This window comes from Botryllus schlosseri, chromosome 12 (genome assembly GCF_051294905.1).
Source record: "Botryllus schlosseri isolate E-star chromosome 12, Bs_hap1, whole genome shotgun sequence".
Taxonomy (NCBI): Eukaryota; Metazoa; Chordata; class Ascidiacea; order Stolidobranchia; family Styelidae; genus Botryllus; species Botryllus schlosseri.
The window spans coordinates 20672191-20689254 of NC_137247.1; the positions used below are offsets into that span (position 1 = coordinate 20672191).

Consider the following 17064-nt stretch of genomic DNA (forward strand, 5'->3'; position numbering starts at 1 on the left):
GCCAGTGGTTCTTAACCTTTTTTCTTCCAGCGCCCCCTTTCAAAAATTATCGTGCTCCTGCGCCCCCCCCCACCCCCCCCAACTTCATATTGTAAGTAATGTAATAAAGACAATGAGTAAGAGGGAGGGCCGTAACAGCACTCCGTTAACCCCCCTAAAAACGATTGCCTTGCGCACTCATAGCGTGATAAACCGAACTTCTGAGGGCTTCGCCCCCACGAACCCCATATTGTGGCCTGGTCGCCCTAGGTACCAAAATTTTCCATAATGCATGAATGAATAGGTGGTAATTACATATATAAGTCGCTATAAACTTTTTATCCTCTAAGCCCACGTAATCAGATTTACCAGTAGCACTGACTGAGCTGTTGTATAGGAAAATAAAGGGCACGTAATTAATAATTGATCATATTCGGGCTTACCCGCAGGTACAATTATTCGTTACCAGGGCCGTAACAGCATTTCGTCAGCCCCATTAAACAATAAACGTAGGTCCTGGGCCCCAATCGGGTGATAAACCAAACTTCCGGGGGACTTCACTCCCAGACCCCCATTAATAGGCTGTCCGCTATTTGCTGATTGCCCATTAGGTATCTACATTGGGTGTCCATTTACTGAGGCAGCTATTCTCGCCTATTCGCGCAAAGTGCGAAAAATCTCAATAATTAATGATATCATCGGGAATTGCATGTAAATTGAGATCAATTTTTATCCTCTCTCTGCTCACGTAAACACATTTACCGGTAGAGCTGAGCGAGTTGCAATGTTCCCTCTAAGCTGCGCACGCGCGCAGTGCTGACACGGTCTCTGCACACAGAAAATCTACGTTGCGCACAACAAATCCGGAGTTATTACCTTTTTTTAGTCGTTACGCACTGTTGTCCAAGGGTCGGCGCAGCGAGTTGCTGAGTGTGCGCAGACTCATAAAAACTTAAAGCGAACATTGTGAGGTTTCTTGGAAACTGTAGGGCCCGTTACTAATAATTAAACATATTCGGGCTGGCGAACCCGTTGGTATGACTTCGTTGCATGATGTTATTTCGTGACCCCCTGTCTGCAATATCAAAAAATATAGAATCGCTCAACGGGGATATCGCCAAACAGGAATATCCCTGTCGCCCAATCGTACTAAACTAAAAGACGCACACGATTTCAGATTGGTATTTCTTCACTGACATATAATTTTTCCCTGCCAGATGGAATTCGTCTTCTGGGGTTCAGATTGCCAAGACAAGAACATTCGGTGTCAGTCATTTAGGCGCCCATGGACAATTAAACCTATATGTATTTTGAAGGCTATATGTAACGAAGTTTTCGGTGTTAATTTGCTCTGAATACTCATTAAGGATATGTCCTATCACCACATCATCTACTGCGAAGCCATTTCTCTCCAGCGCCCCCCATACCGCCCCCTGAGCCCAGCGCCCCCTATATCGCCCCCTGAGCGTTTGCGCCCCCCTTCAAGATCGCCAGCGCCCCCTGGGGGGCGCTGGGGGCAAGGTTAAGAACCACTGTTATAGGCCAATCCAGTGCCAGGTCATAGCGATACATATCGATGTAACACAAGCATACGCTGATGCGCTGTCGAGAGTCGACCCGATAAAACCTGGGCTCAAATTGGCGACCGAGAGCATATTGTGATTGGCCAGCCACGAATAGTTTCCCGATACTTTGAAAACGCGAAATAAATTTCCGTAAGTCGCTTTGGAGTCGCGTCATAACAGAGGATTTTTTCAAAATACACTCATTTAGTACATCATCATTGGCGTGTTCTATGTGTGATAAACACACCCATTTCAGAAATCATTTTATAAAATACGACGTGACTGTAAAGCGAAAATTAACCAAGGATAGCGAATAAAATCACGGATGCCTGTAGTGTAGACAATCTAAAATAATCTGGACACTATCCTGCCAATGAAAGCGGATTAACTCCGTAAGTCGGTGGTTCCCAACCGGGGAAATTCCCCCATGTTGGAGATTTTGAAATTGTTATGGGGGAATCTGGCATAATTTTTAGGGGGAATCTGGCTTTGGCATTGTATTGGAAGATACAATGGGTTGAAAGGTTTTTAGATTTTTATGGTATAGAACTGTTAAGAAGAAATTAGTTCTTTACAATTTCGTGTTTCTTTGGCGGATTTCAAGCTATGTGTATGTTAAAATGCATTTCGTAGATATTACATTCCCTGATAAAGTGAGGCTCACGAGACGATTTTGTTGGGTCCACGACAGCCTCTCGACCAAATTGCTACTAGAGGCATGAAAACGTCAAGCCGAATTCGGCACAAGGCCGCTAGTGAAATTGTTAAACTTTTTAGGCCAACATATGAGCTAACGTGAAAAACATACCAAATTCATCGATTCTACTCAAGTCCATAGCAAGCGGACTTGGTGATTTATTTTTCGTCATTGGCTAATCGACCGGTCAAAAACAGGTCAAATTTGACTGTACTTTACCAAAGTTTAGTGCGGTCCGCATTCGCCGTAGTTCGGACATATCTAAATGTGTTTTGCCAATAATTGCTCAGTCAACAAATGGTTGCGCGTTAAAATGCACATTTGTTTAGTCAAAGGCAACTTTTCCTAGGGGGGGGGGGTAGCTCAAATATAGGTCAAAGGGGGCAAGAGACGAAAAAATTTGGGAGCCACTGCCGTAAGTGAAGAGAAGTGTGTGGAAAGAACGAGGATAATGCGTAATAGGCCCACTTTATGATGCTCATTATTTCTCATTTGATCGATGTAAACATGTAAGCTATTCACAGATCCTTTGCCACCAAGTAATATCAAAGTTGCTGCTGACCAAGATAACACTCGGCTGATTGTGGAGTTCAGCGACACCCCTTCAACTCACAAGGAATATATTATACAGTGGAAATGTTTGTCAATGGGATTTGCGTGCACGCAAATCAGTGATCCAATCAAGGAGCATCGCTATGTAGTATCTGGATTAAGGCCTGGTGCCCAGTACGAAATTGCCGTTCTGACTGTTATGTCAAATGCAAAAAGTCAATATGAGTATTACAGCAATATTGTACAAACTCGTAAGCCAATGGCTTCATATTGTAATCAGCCATAATATCTCATAACAAACTATTTTCAGTGCCACCAATTGTGGAACAGCTGCAATCTGAACAGGGCAATGATGGTAACATCATGTTTAGCTGGGACCATCTTGGCATACATCCATCGGAATATATTGTCCAGTGGAAAATGAACCACAAAGATCTTATAGAACAAAGCACAGTTGAAAATATTGTCCTAATACATGATCCCGAACCAGGTAGTTGTTACGACTTCCGCGTTAAAGCTATCAACAGCTCTGGTGGAGGGAGATATTCGGACTGGAACGGTTGCTTCACAAGTATGACAAATGTATTTTTTCAGTTGATGATATGTTTGCAGAGTAGCCTATATCAGCAATTATATCAAATGGAATGTATTTGCTATACATCTCCACCTTGACAATACAGGATTCCTCAACTGACTTACCTGTTATAAAAGATATCGGAGTCGATTGTATGTAGTCCTTGCTGTCTCAAAATATATGGAATTACTAATAAAGATTATATAGCAGATATATCTACCTTTGCACAAGATTAGCCAGTTTGCCAATTGGCCAGTATGCTATCCTATAGGTCGCCAATTTGAGCCAAACTGTGCGTGTATCGAGCCAGCCGATGCTGGTGTTACATTGATGAGTAGCGCTATGACCTAGCACTGGATTACCTGGTGGCAAATAGTTTCTTACATGAGTCACTTTAGCGTCGCTTCATAACCGAGAAAAGTCTTTCACAAATACACTAAACTAAGCAGTACAGAAACAATGGGGTTTCGCAGGAATTCCAAGAGACACACTCAACTAATGCTTATGATTTGTGATTTGTGATGGCCATCATTGGTTGGAGTTGTTGTTGCTCGTTGTATTCATGGTGTTTGTCGACTACTATGGTCATTTACACCAGGTCTATTTTCCTCATTTATATTCCGCAGCTGCTGACTTGTAGCAAGACCCACTAAATTTTTTTATAAGACACCGCTTACACGGATCAGATGGTGAGGATGAGCCCTGGTAAGCCTCTAACACTTATGTAGGAATTCCAGAGTTAACCTAGGTCGGACTCGAACCCACAACCCATTGGTGTTGCAGCTGTGGATTGTACATTGGTTGGAGTTAATTAGCCATAATCGTCACAAACGAGTCGTAACTGTTGTGGTGGCGCGTCGTGTGGAGTGGCGTGACAATAAGGGCAGGCTGGCTTTCGAAGTCGATCACCCGTTCTTCTGATATGTCAATTGTAACTCCAATATATATAACTGATTTGTAATTAGGAAAACATACAAGTTTCCGTTATGAAGATATTTATAAAATGTATAGTACCATTCGACGCCCCTAAAAGTCTCTCTGTAATGTGGGCGTGAGTTCAAATCATAGATCCAATCGGAGAAATCAGGGCTTGAAGTTCGCCAACATTCTGTTGCTTCCCCTTGAGTGCGCTAATCCATGGTTATGAACTATACTGATTATACAGCCTACTTGATGCTATGGACTCCAAGAGTTTGTGCATTTCATGACTTTTATAATTGACTCTCGAAACGTGCACTTCTAGATAAACTCCATTTCGTCATTCTCAGACATGTAGTCCAGTATTGAAGTTCATGTTGCTCGTGTCTCGAATTGTCTCAACCGACAAGATTTAAAGACAAGAATGTGTGAATGTCATATAAAATCCATTATATATGGAACCAGTTTTCAATTACAATCGTATATACATCATACATCTATTTTCTCGGTAAATTATATTAACAATACAATATTAATTTACAATTCAATATTTGCCTAGAATATACAATGTTTGTGTATATTTTAATTTATGTATTATAGGAGCGGTCACCTGGAAGTAAATGTACCAATTCTTGCAGGACCTGATTCTCCCTCTGGGCTAAGCGCCAAATGCCTCTCTCCAGTCCTCGTTAAAATATGGTGTGATCCAGCTAAAGGTGCAACAAGTTATACATTCAATGTGAATGGAGACTGTTACAAGCGGGATACGCCACTTCTGGAGTACACGAATAATAAAGAAACCGAAACTTTGCAGATTAATGTTCGCGCTGAAATAGAGAACATATTGGGACTCCCTTCAAAAACATTGTTGTTCAAACAAAGTAAGTTTACTCCTGATATAAAATAATGGAAAACTACATATTTTGTGATCATTTGATCACTGATTTATGTAAAGAAAAGAACCCCTCGAAATTTGCCGTGCCGATCAGGACTTGAATATAATTCTATAAATATATTTTCCAGGCACTCTGTTGCAATGCAATAAAGGATATGACTACTGTACTGTGCATATAAGCTCAAGCTCATTACAGTGACAGTATAAATCATGATTATGTTTGTTCCAAATATTTTCTTTTCATTCAATAGTAGCGTTGGTCGTTACTATGTTATTCAATAACAAGTTGTCAGGCTGGACGCAATCGTGTAGACCTATATGCATCGCACATTATTTTTACATCCCCTGTATCCCAGGATCTTGTGTCATCTGTAATGTCGCGTAGGCTATCATTAGAAGTAGGCCTATATCATTTGACTGGTCCATGCCATGAATAGTAGCCCAAGACGGTTGTATGCAACGGGACGCTTCCGTGAATATTCAACCACTGAGGAACTTTGGTAGCAAAACCCCAATTTATAAGTCGGGTTTGTAATCGTGTGGCGCAGTGTCGGGGTGGGGAAGCCAGAAGGCGCCTCAGTTCGACTAATTTCTCATGTCTACTTCGTAACATCACGTCATTGTTATGAAACGAGCCCCCTTGTTCTTTAACCACTGCGTATTGGCTCTACAAAATATTGGCAATAATTATTCATAGTCATCGGTTGTTTGTTTGGGGTATTCATGGTGTTTGTAGACTACAAAGGTCATTTACACCAGGCCGACTTTCTGCATTTTTGATTCTGTATCTGGCGACTTGTAGCACGGCCAACTTCTAGGCTTTCTGCAAGACACAACCGCTTACGCGAATAAGGTGGCGAGGAGGAGCCTAGATAAACCTTCAAGGTAGGAATTTTGAAGTCGACCTCGCTCGGACTCGAAAGCGCAACCCGTTGGTATTGCAGCCGTGTATTATACCACTGCGCTATCTTGCCACCATAGTTGCTGCTGACCAAGATAACACTCGGCTGATTGTGGAGTTCAGCGACACCCCTTCAACTCACAAGGAATATATTATACAGTGGAAATGTTTGTCAATGGGATTTGCGTGCACGCAAATCAGTGATCCAATCAAGGAGCATCGCTATGTAGTATCTGGATTAAGGCCTGGTGCCCAGTACGAAATTGCCGTTCTGACTGTTATGTCAAATGCAAAAAGTCAATATGAGTATTACAGCAATATTGTACAAACTCGTAAGCCAATGGCTTCATATTGTAATCAGCCATAATATCTCATAACAAACTATTTTCAGTGCCACCAATTGTGGAACAGCTGCAATCTGAACAGGGCAATGATGGTAACATCATGTTTAGCTGGGACCATCTTGGCATACATCCATCGGAATATATTGTCCAGTGGAAAATGAACCACAAAGATCTTATAGAACAAAGCACAGTTGAAAATATTGTCCTAATACATGATCCCGAACCAGGTAGTTGTTACGACTTCCGCGTTAAAGCTATCAACAGCTCTGGTGGAGGGAGATATTCGGACTGGAACGGTTGCTTCACAAGTATGACAAATGTATTTTTTCAGTTGATGATATGTTTGCAGAGTAGCCTATATCAGCAATTATATCAAATGGGATGTATTTGCTATACATCTCCACCTTGACAATACAGGATTCCTCAACTGACTTACTGTTATAAAAGATATCGGAGTCGATTGTATGTAGTCCTTGCTGTCTCAAAATATATGGAATTACTAATAAAGATTATATAGCAGATATATCTACCTTTGCACAAGATTAGCCAGTTTGCCAATTGGCCAGTATGCTATCCTATAGGTCGCCAATTTGAGCCAAACTGTGCGTGTATCGAGCCAGCCGATGCTGGTGTTACATTGATGAGTAGCGCTATGACCTAGCACTGGATTACCTGGTGGCAAATAGTTTCTTACATGAGTCACTTTAGCGTCGCTTCATAACCGAGAAAAGTCTTTCACAAATACACTAAACTAAGCAGTACAGAAACAATGGGGTTTCGCAGGAATTCCAAGAGACACACTCAACTAATGCTTATGATTTGTGATTTGTGATGGCCATCATTGGTTGGAGTTGTTGTTGCTCGTTGTATTCATGGTGTTTGTCGACTACTATGGTCATTTACACCAGGTCTATTTTCCTCATTTATATTCCGCAGCTGCTGACTTGTAGCAAGACCCACTAAATTTTTTTATAAGACACCGCTTACACGGATCAGATGGTGAGGATGAGCCCTGGTAAGCCTCTAACACTTATGTAGGAATTCCAGAGTTAACCTAGGTCGGACTCGAACCCACAACCCATTGGTGTTGCAGCTGTGGATTGTACATTGGTTGGAGTTAATTAGCCATAATCGTCACAAACGAATCGTAACTGTTGTGGTGGCGCGTCGTGTGGAGTGGCGTGACAATAAGGGCAGGCTGGCTTTCGAAGTCGATCACCCGTTCTTCTGATATGTCAATTGTAACTCCAATATATATAACTGATTTGTAATTAGGAAAACATACAAGTTTCCGTTATGAAGATATTTATAAAATGTATAGTACCATTCGACGCCCCTAAAAGTCTCTCTGTAATGTGGGCGTGAGTTCAAATCATAGATCCAATCGGAGAAATCAGGGCTTGAAGTTCGCCAACATTCTGTTGCTTCCCCTTGAGTGCGCTAATCCATGGTTATGAACTATACTGATTATACAGCCTACTTGATGGTATGGACTCCAAGAGTTTGTGCATTTCATGACTTTTATAATTGACTCTCGAAACGTGCACTTCTAGATAAACTCCATTTCGTCATTCTCAGACATGTAGTCCAGTCTTGAAGTTCATGTTGCTCGTGTCTCGAATTGTCTCAACCGACAAGATTTAAAGACAAGAATGTGTGAATGTCATATAAAATCCATTATATATGGAACCAGTTTTCAATTACAATCGTATATACATCATACATCTATTTTCTCGGTAAATTATATTAACAATACAATATTAATTTACAATTCAATATTTGCCTAGAATATACAATGTTTGTGTATATTTTAATTTATGTATTATAGGAGCGGTCACCTGGAAGTAAATGTACCAATTCTTGCAGGACCTGATTCTCCCTCTGGGCTAAGCGCCAAATGCCTCTCTCCAGTCCTCGTTAAAATATGGTGTGATCCAGCTAAAGGTGTGCAACAAGTTATACATTCAATGTGAATGGAGACTGTTACAAGCGGGATACGCCACTTCTGGAGTACACGAATAATAAAGAAACCGAAACTTTGCAGATTAATGTTCGCGCTGAAATAGAGAACATATTGGGACTCCCTTCAAAAACATTGTTGTTCAAACAAAGTAAGTTTACTCCTGATATAAAATAATGGAAAACTACATATTTTGTGATCATTTGATCACTGATTTATGTAAAGAAAAGAACCCCTCGAAATTTGCCGTGCCGATCAGGACTTGAATATAATTCTATAAATATATTTTCCAGGCACTCTGTTGCAATGCAATAAAGGATATGACTACTGTACTGTGCATATAAGCTCAAGCTCATTACAGTGACAGTATAAATCATGATTATGTTTGTTCCAAATATTTTCTTTTCATTCAATAGTAGCGTGGGTCGTTACTATGTTATTCAATAACAAGTTGTCAGGCTGGACGCAATCGTGTAGACCTATATGCATCGCACATTATTTTTACATCCCCTGTATCCCAGGATCTTGTGTCATCTGTAATGTCGCGTAGGCTATCATTAGAAGTAGGCCTATATCATTTGACTGGTCCATGCCATGAATAGTAGCCCAAGACGGTTGTATGCAACGGGACGCTTCCGTGAATATTCAACCACTGAGGAACTTTGGTAGCAAAACCCCAATTTATAAGTCGGGTTTGTAATCGTGTGGCGCAGTGTCGGGGTGGGGAAGCCAGAAGGCGCCTCAGTTCGACTAATTTCTGATGTCTACTTCGTAACATCACGTCATTGTTATGAAACGAGCCCCCTTGTTCTTTAACCACTGCGTATTGGCTCTACAAAATATTGGCAATAATTATTCATAGTCATCGGTTGTTTGTTTGGGGTATTCATGGTGTTTGTAGACTACAAAGGTCATTTACACCAGGCCGACTTTCTGCATTTTTGATTCTGTATCTGGCGACTTGTAGCACGGCCAACTTCTAGGCTTTCTGCAAGACACAACCGCTTACGCGAATAAGGTGGCGAGGAGGAGCCTAGATAAACCTTCAAGGTAGGAATTTTGAAGTCGACCTCGCTCGGACTCGAAAGCGCAACCCGTTGGTATTGCAGCCGTGTATTATACCACTGCGCTATCTTGCCACCATAGTTAGCCATCGTTCAAATCTCTTGATTTCTTTCAGCTCTGCTTCATCTGAAGAAGAAATTTCAACGAATCTGTAAAAATAAATTCAAATATTTACCATTGAAATTTCAAAATCTTGCCACGGAGGAGCATAGCATTTCTTTTCAAACCGGAATATCTGATATTGAAAAGGGTGAAACATGTCTGGTCGTGGGGGAATACTGTACTGGAAAAACCGCTATTTGTTGCCACTGCATCGAAAATCTGGATGACGGTCAACTTGGAATGTATTTGGATTATGAAGATTTCAGAGACGATGGGCGTAATATGAGTGTAGAAACCGTCATTGGGGAATACATGAAAGATCTTCATGATGGCGAAATTTCTTCTGTACTGAAATGGATGAAAGAAAACTCGAAGCTGGTAGTCCTTTTCGTGGAAAATCTGAGTTTGCCGACTGAATACTCCAGCAAGATAATACAGTATGGAGATGTCACTGGGAAAGAGCATATTTTCTACAACCTCAGCTCTACAAGAAGGGAAATATTTCCAGACGCTCGCATCATTTGCACAACTTGCTACAAACATATGGATACCATTTTACATCCAACAACAGCGCTGCAGGTTTTAGGGTGTTGCGATGAACAAATACAGGATGTTACGAAAGAAATTTTTGCTGATGACAAGGAAGATTTTGAACTACGCGAAGCCATCCGGTACTTCTGTATCAATCCGTTCTATCGTAACATTATCTTGAAGCTTGTCAAAATGAGACATAGGCTAGATTTAAAGAACTTTTCAGACGTGGTCATCGAATTACTTGAGGAAAGTATGAACAGACTGTCGTATGAGAGAAGGATTGTACGATTGGAAGAATTTCGAGCTGCAATTCTGCACTTTCAGTCACAAGGTTTTTTGATTCCTGCAATGACCTCGCAGGATCTTAGTTGCAAACGATTACATGAAGATGTAATGAAAGCTTTGTATTTCGGATATTTCTGTTCTAGCGAAGTGTTTGAATCGGTATTTAAGGAAAAGTATGGGATTGTCGTACCATTAACTTCGGGCATACTTGAAAAACAAAGAACGAAGCGATTGGAAGGGTTGTTCCGGCCGAACGGTAAGTCAGCTGTGGATGTCCACAAGAAAGTGGGGAAACTGAAGGAGTATTTGAGCAAACAAATGAAGCAGATGCATAAGCATGTACCCGCCAATCACAGAGTTGCATTAAATTTGTTGCAAAGCAGCATTGAATTCGGCAAGACGAAGGTGGCCGATTCTAATATCAAGCTCAAGATTACTAATTCTTTGGAATCCCGAGAAGTGAATGAGATTGCACTGTTTCTGGCCTAAGTTCACGATGATTTTTGCCCACGTATTAAAGTCAAGCTCATGGCAAACATACGTAACGACATTGCAGAAACCATTAACGATGGGATTGAAAAGAATAACTTTACGAAAGAGGTATGCATCTCAATCGTGCCTTGGTATTTCCTGACCAGTTTAATTTCAAAGTGAATAATAAAGTATCACTTTCCATGACATATGTCAGATGAAAGACTTAATCGTTCGTATTTTTATCTTTTTATAGAACCCAACGAAAACCATACCGATTGCAAGTGGTAAAATGGAATTCCGTATTTGGAAGCGGTCAACTGATCTGGTAACGCAGACTTTGTTGTGATTTGAAGATCTTTCCTGTTTTATCTAGGCACTCATTTGTACCTTATTTGTTGGTCCCTGGAGGTAATTATTTAAGTCCCCTGCTCTACTCTTTAACAACACTGTTTTCCGGTTTGAATTTCATTTGCGATTGCTTATTGCGACAAAGATTCTGTTTATAGGCAGGAGTTTGTTCGAGCATTGGTTATTATTACGAAAAAGTATGTCGAGGTCTACCGTAGGCTATATATATTGGATATATAGGCTACTAGTCGAGAGTTCATCAATACTATACATAAAATATTGGGATCAATGGTTATCGGTAGTATCTTTTTGTCGAAGAACAAACAATTTTCATGAAATATATATTTGTATCTAGGCCACGTTATTAAAATAAGCCTTATGCAATTATTGATCCGCCATAACGATACATTCTAAATACTAAAGCTTCAGTAGGAAAGTTGTCTTGATTCAGTTACTATAGCTCGTATAGACATAGTATATTAAAAATAAACCACATAAACCTAAATTATTATGCACACGGAATTGAATCTGACTCTTAACAGTCCGACGGAGATGTCTCAATTACTCTCTCGTGCAGCTCTCAAACATTTTTTTTTTATTAATTTAGAATTATTCTTGGTATTAATTCTTGCCTATACAAAGTCGCAATGAGATAGGTCGCGACACAATTTCTACGAAGGTCACATGAGTGAGTAACGAACAGACGTGGTCAGCAGTAAGGAAGCTCAACACATTTTTTCCGACGAATTAATGTTCAGGTCTTGCTTACTTGCTCTATTATACTCGAGCGTTTATGATTTTAGACAACTCCCATCTCTACGAAACAGTTTTCATTTTTGGGCAACGCTTGGCTATATACTTAAAAATGACCACTTGATCTTGTACCAGAGTAAACATTTGCAACGTTATGTCTACATTTACTTGAGCTCCAACAGTGACTACCTCAGTAAACGAACCGCTTGTTTTTATTGTCCACAGACTCCCATAGTGAGTACGGCTGAAGAACTCAATGGACTGCTAGACCGCGAATTGGGAGAAGATAACCCGCTCCTATCTGATGAATCATGAAGGTACGTATATTGTGGCTCATATTCTCAAGGAAACATTACCTAATACTGACTGTAGTATCGATATCATGAAACACACTGCTCTATTTCTAAACTGCTCGAGTATAATTTACATCACGACCTTAACCCGAGTAAATTAATGTCCGCCTCCAATTACCAGATACCGATTACGAACAGACGAGTGAAATCTCCTCACAAGCACATAATGGACGTCCTATGGCTAACTTTTGAAAGCAAGGAAACAGCACTTTCACCTACTGGCATGCATATATTATACCGAGAGTCTCGGGCCTGGTGGTGAAACAATGTATAAATGTATATCGGCAAGCGCTCCGTGTCATTCTCAATGAACATTCTCGTCAAACGCAACACGTATCCCTTACATCAGTGATGAATCCAAATGGAAAGTTATTGTCACACCTAAAATTTGAAATCTGCGCTCCTGCCTTGAAGAAGAAGATGAGTAAGAGAATAACGGAATGATGTGGCATACATTGGTTAAAAGGACTTTGCAACTGTCTTGCAGATGCTTCAAGAATCAACGAATCAGATGATTTCTGCAAATACACTTTGTTATTTTCTCCCGTTTATGCAATGCGACCGGTACTTTACTTCTGTGAAAAGACGTTTGCTAGCGCTATGATGTTAGTCGAAGACACTATGACGAAAAATGCACTGCGGCAATAAATTGCCTCTTTTATGACCTCGATTTAACGTATTCGAAATTCAATGTCTGCTCTTGCATAAGTAAATATTCAGCATTTAGTACTGTGTCCTAGGTTTCGGGTTCATCCATCTGTAAAATTCTCACACAACGTTTCAAAAATTTTCGAATGCATAGTTTACTCGATCGGCCAGTCAATTCAACTCGGCGAATAGTAATCAGAGTCTTTCTCGAGTGGAGTAAAATTGAGTAACACGAATGTAAACAAAACCATTCTTTACTATGCAACTGAACGCCTCATAAGTTATCCTCGAAAGAGACGGACATACACCTCGTGTCCAGAATGCGGAACACAACTGGTGAATCATGAAAGTACATTGTTTTATAATCTGAAATGTCAATGTAAAATCGTAATTACGAAAACGCTATGAGGTAACATATATTTAAAATATCGCTCGGTACTTGATTGATACATTTCGACATTGTTCCTTTTATATAGACACATGTTGCATCACCAACACCATTGCGTAACGACCAAACGGAATAATGTGGGTTTAGCATTATCTAATTGTTTTAACGCCTAGTAGTGACTGTATAATCGAAATAAAAATATTAAATATGAATTATATATGATGAATCAGCTCCTTTTAGCACTATATACGTAAAGTGAGAGCATTGACTTATTGACTTTATGCTGACATATGTCGGTTAGAATCAGTTTCTGAAGGACCTTAATCGCATAAATATTTGTATAGCAAGCTCGTCTGACTCCGCGGCTATAATGATTGGAGCAAACGTCGACAATTTTAGATCAGTGGCAGCTCGTCTCCAAGGACACAGCTGGGGCATTTCCCCACCTATTGTCTCCACAATATTACCAACAATACATTTTACAGACACAAGTAAATAGAAATCGCCACAACAGTGGTATTTTATGTGTTTTATCATCTAAATCTAACCCGGGCAAAGTGCGGCCCGCGGGCTAAATGCGGCCCGCGACGTGATTCTGTGCGGCCCGCGACATGATTTTGGACTTCAGAACATGAGACATACTTTTAAATGTTAAAAGGTGAACTAAAATATTAGACTGTATTAATTGGACCGGAATTGTGTTTCTATGAAGCGCGTTCATTTATGTACTGTGTGTCAGTGGCCTACGAATGCGTAATTCAGATTCCAATCACTCACAAAATAAAACCAATATAGCAAAGCATGTCGGAACAAACAAAGTCACAACTCACTGTTTCCGTCAGTACAGCTCCAAACTTGTTTGCTGTCATTGTTACACGCTCTGTGCTTTTAATTGCAACGTCATAGGTTTTCAAATCTCAAATTCGCAAAACGAGGTAGTTATAGTTCACATGTACATTGTACACCGCACGTATACCATATAAGCCGTAATTGTCACCGACAAGGTAATAAACGATGAATAAGCATGCCTAAAAATGGAAAGTGCACGTCGAAGAACGTAATTTTAGGAAAATTTGGACCACTCAATATTTGCTCTCTGAAATTAGCGGCAAACCAGTATGTTTAGTTTATTGCGAGAAGGTCGCCGTGCTGAAGGAGTATGATTTGAGTAGGCACTATAGGCATTACGACACGAAACGTGCTGCGAAATACAGACACGTGGCTGAGGCTGAGAGAGTGCGAATTTCCGACGGCCTGTCGACGAAGCTGGCAAAACAACAAGGCTGCTTTACAAAGCTTCAGGCATCTAGGGAAGCAGTGACCAGGACAAGCTTTGTCATATCCCACAAAATCGCGAATTACAGTAAGCCATTCTCCGATGGCGAGTATGTGAAAGAATGCTTGTTGGACGCAGCTGATCTAATGTGCCCTGTGAGCAAAGAAGCATTTGTTATTATTTATTATTATTCGATTCGTTTGAAGGGGAACTTTCTATACTCCACTAAACTTGATCGACGACGGACGGACTGGTACAGAGGTCATCAATATCGAATTTGAAGCCATTGGAAATGTTTGGTAAAAAGTGGATTTCTGCTGATAAGGTCGCGACATGTGCTCATTTCTGCAGTTACATATGAACAAATCGCACAATTTCAAGATTAAATTGGACTGTATGGCTTGATATTAACGAACGCAGTACACGTAGGCCTATTACAACATCACGTCACTGTTTCAATGCTGCTGTATCATGAGTACAATGTACAATTGCACAGGCAATCAGGGCGTGGTATCGTATGGTATGGAAATATGGTATGGTAAGGAACGATATTTCGGTATGGAATATGGAAGAGTGCATGTATGGTATGGTATGGGAATTTTCTAAGTATGATATGGAATGTTTTTTTCCATACTTCCATACTTTTTCCATACTTATGCAGTTTTGCCAGAATCATGACGATAATCCTCCTTTCGATTTGTCAAATTGATTGCATACCGCAGAAAAATCGCCCACTGTCCATGTTATTTATATATCCATATCCACCAATGCTCTGCGCAAACTTAAAAAACGGTCCCATGTCATTTGCTGGCTGCTGAACGACGCTTCCGCCTAATCGGTCATCTAGTGCGGCATCAAGACGATCAACCAGCCGCCGCCATCATCAACCACATTCCGACGGAGCCATGGCGCAGAGGTGGCTGGAATAGAACCACATGGCGCTCGACAATAGAGACCGAGCTAGCGCAACGCGGGCTTTCGCTCGAAGACGCCCACAACCTCCCACGCTGGAGGCGCTTAACAAGGGCCCAGAACGGAATATCTTGATGTTCTTTTGTTTTCTGTTTTCTTTTGCCCTTTTTTATTTAATTATTTAATTGAAAGTCGATATATATATATATTGAAAAAATTAAAACTGCAGTGGCCAATCTGAAAGCACACTGGTGATCCGATTTACGTCTATCTCGTTTAGGATTTCTGTTATTTTTAGCGGTTGAAACCTTTCAAACTGCGTGAGCTTTAATATCGGGCTGTCGCGCCAGACATTAAACATAAAAAAATAGTATAGGAAGTTTTTACCTTAGAACAGTGGTTCTCGAACTTTGCAAAATACGCCCCTTATGATGGTGAAAAATATCGCGTCCCCTTTGTCGTCATATCACAAAATGAAACCAGGATGCTAGCAAACCTAGTGGGTAGTTTGATGGCATGGGTGGTTACGACTGTGCAGTGTGCATGAGAGATTTTTAAATATGAAATTCAGACTAAATACAGAGCAACAAATGCGAATTGGATGTAAATGGCGCGAGGCGCGAACATTTTTTCAGTTGATATCAGCTCCGCCCCCTTCTTCAGAGGCTTTCACGACCGCAGGGGGTCCGCGACCCCCAGTTTAAGTGCCACTTCCTCAAAAGATCATGGTGAAATATGCAAAAAAAATTAATCAAGTCCCTGCAAAACTTCGATTTCTAGTACGCATTTATCAATATTTTAAGACTCTCGCGGGCCGCACAGAGCGGTGTTGTTTGCCCGCCCCTGGTTTTTATACTCCTTCAATGTGTTCATGGTACGTTGCAGTAATGGTGTTAGTTTTTAGCTCGTTTGCAACAATTTCAAGGTCAAGGTTTTCTTCCCCTTACAAAGTAAGACCTATATCTCGTATTTGTGTAGATCGGTGTTTCTTGCTTGGGTTTTCTTGTCCATTGTTGTATTCTCTGATTTCGACGTTGCTGTTGCATATGATGGCTGTGTGGCATTTTCTTGTGCTACTCTAGCTTTGCAGGTCGTCATGGCCGTCGCCATAATCTTTTACCTTTCTCAAGTAAGGACCGTAACTCCCGCCTCTTAAACCCCCGAATTGGGGGGGGGGGCTCGAAGGTGGCCGAAAATTATTTCGTGAATTATCATAAATTATAGAGTACTTTTGAAAATTTATGCAACTTTTTCAAAAAATTGTTCGCGCTGCGCGCGATTTCAAGTTGCCGAATATCTTGATTTGGTACTCTTGCCCCAACAACAAACACGCAAGATTTATAGAAATGGACATATCGGAGTTGGCCATTACCGCGCCATTACGCACCAATATATATAACGATTTAGGTCATACTACATGCGACTCCAAGAAGTGTGCAAGAACGATCGGCAGCGCGAAATCCTTTGCCGAAAAGGACTGCCGTTACGCTGACCGAAAACTTTGTTATACATACATATAAGTTTAATTGTCCATAGGCGCC

The 17064-nt window shown here is 40.7% G+C and overlaps 1 protein-coding gene and 1 long non-coding RNA gene across 2 annotated transcripts in view; one reads left to right on the forward strand and one right to left on the reverse strand.

The window, feature by feature from the left end:
* The window catches only part of LOC145451876 (uncharacterized), a 328627-nt gene that overhangs the window by 274868 nt on the left and 36695 nt on the right, over window positions 1–17064 (reverse strand). The gene's annotated exons all lie outside the window — the stretch shown is intronic.
* Window positions 6257–12948, forward strand: LOC145452683 (uncharacterized). The gene is made up of 8 exons (XM_080330852.1): window positions 6257–6413; window positions 6473–6733; window positions 7422–7440; window positions 8370–8536; window positions 9566–10971; window positions 11099–11170; window positions 12172–12263; window positions 12421–12948. Exons 1-5 carry the CDS (start codon window positions 6257–6259, stop codon window positions 10858–10860), a joined length of 1899 nt encoding a protein of 632 aa, XP_080186978.1. The 3' UTR covers window positions 10861–10971; window positions 11099–11170; window positions 12172–12263; window positions 12421–12948.

Excerpts from the sequence above, each read along its gene's own strand:
- LOC145452683 (XM_080330852.1), top strand. The coding sequence starts at position 6,257 with ATGGGATTTGCGTGCACGCAAATCAGTGATCCAATCAAGGAGCATCGC. Across the intron at positions 6,414-6,472 it reads CAGCAATATTGTACAAACTC|TGCCACCAATTGTGGAACAG; the intron begins GTAAGCCAATGG and ends AACTATTTTCAG. Across the intron at positions 8,537-9,565 it reads AACATTGTTGTTCAAACAAA|CTCTGCTTCATCTGAAGAAG; the intron begins GTAAGTTTACTC and ends GATTTCTTTCAG.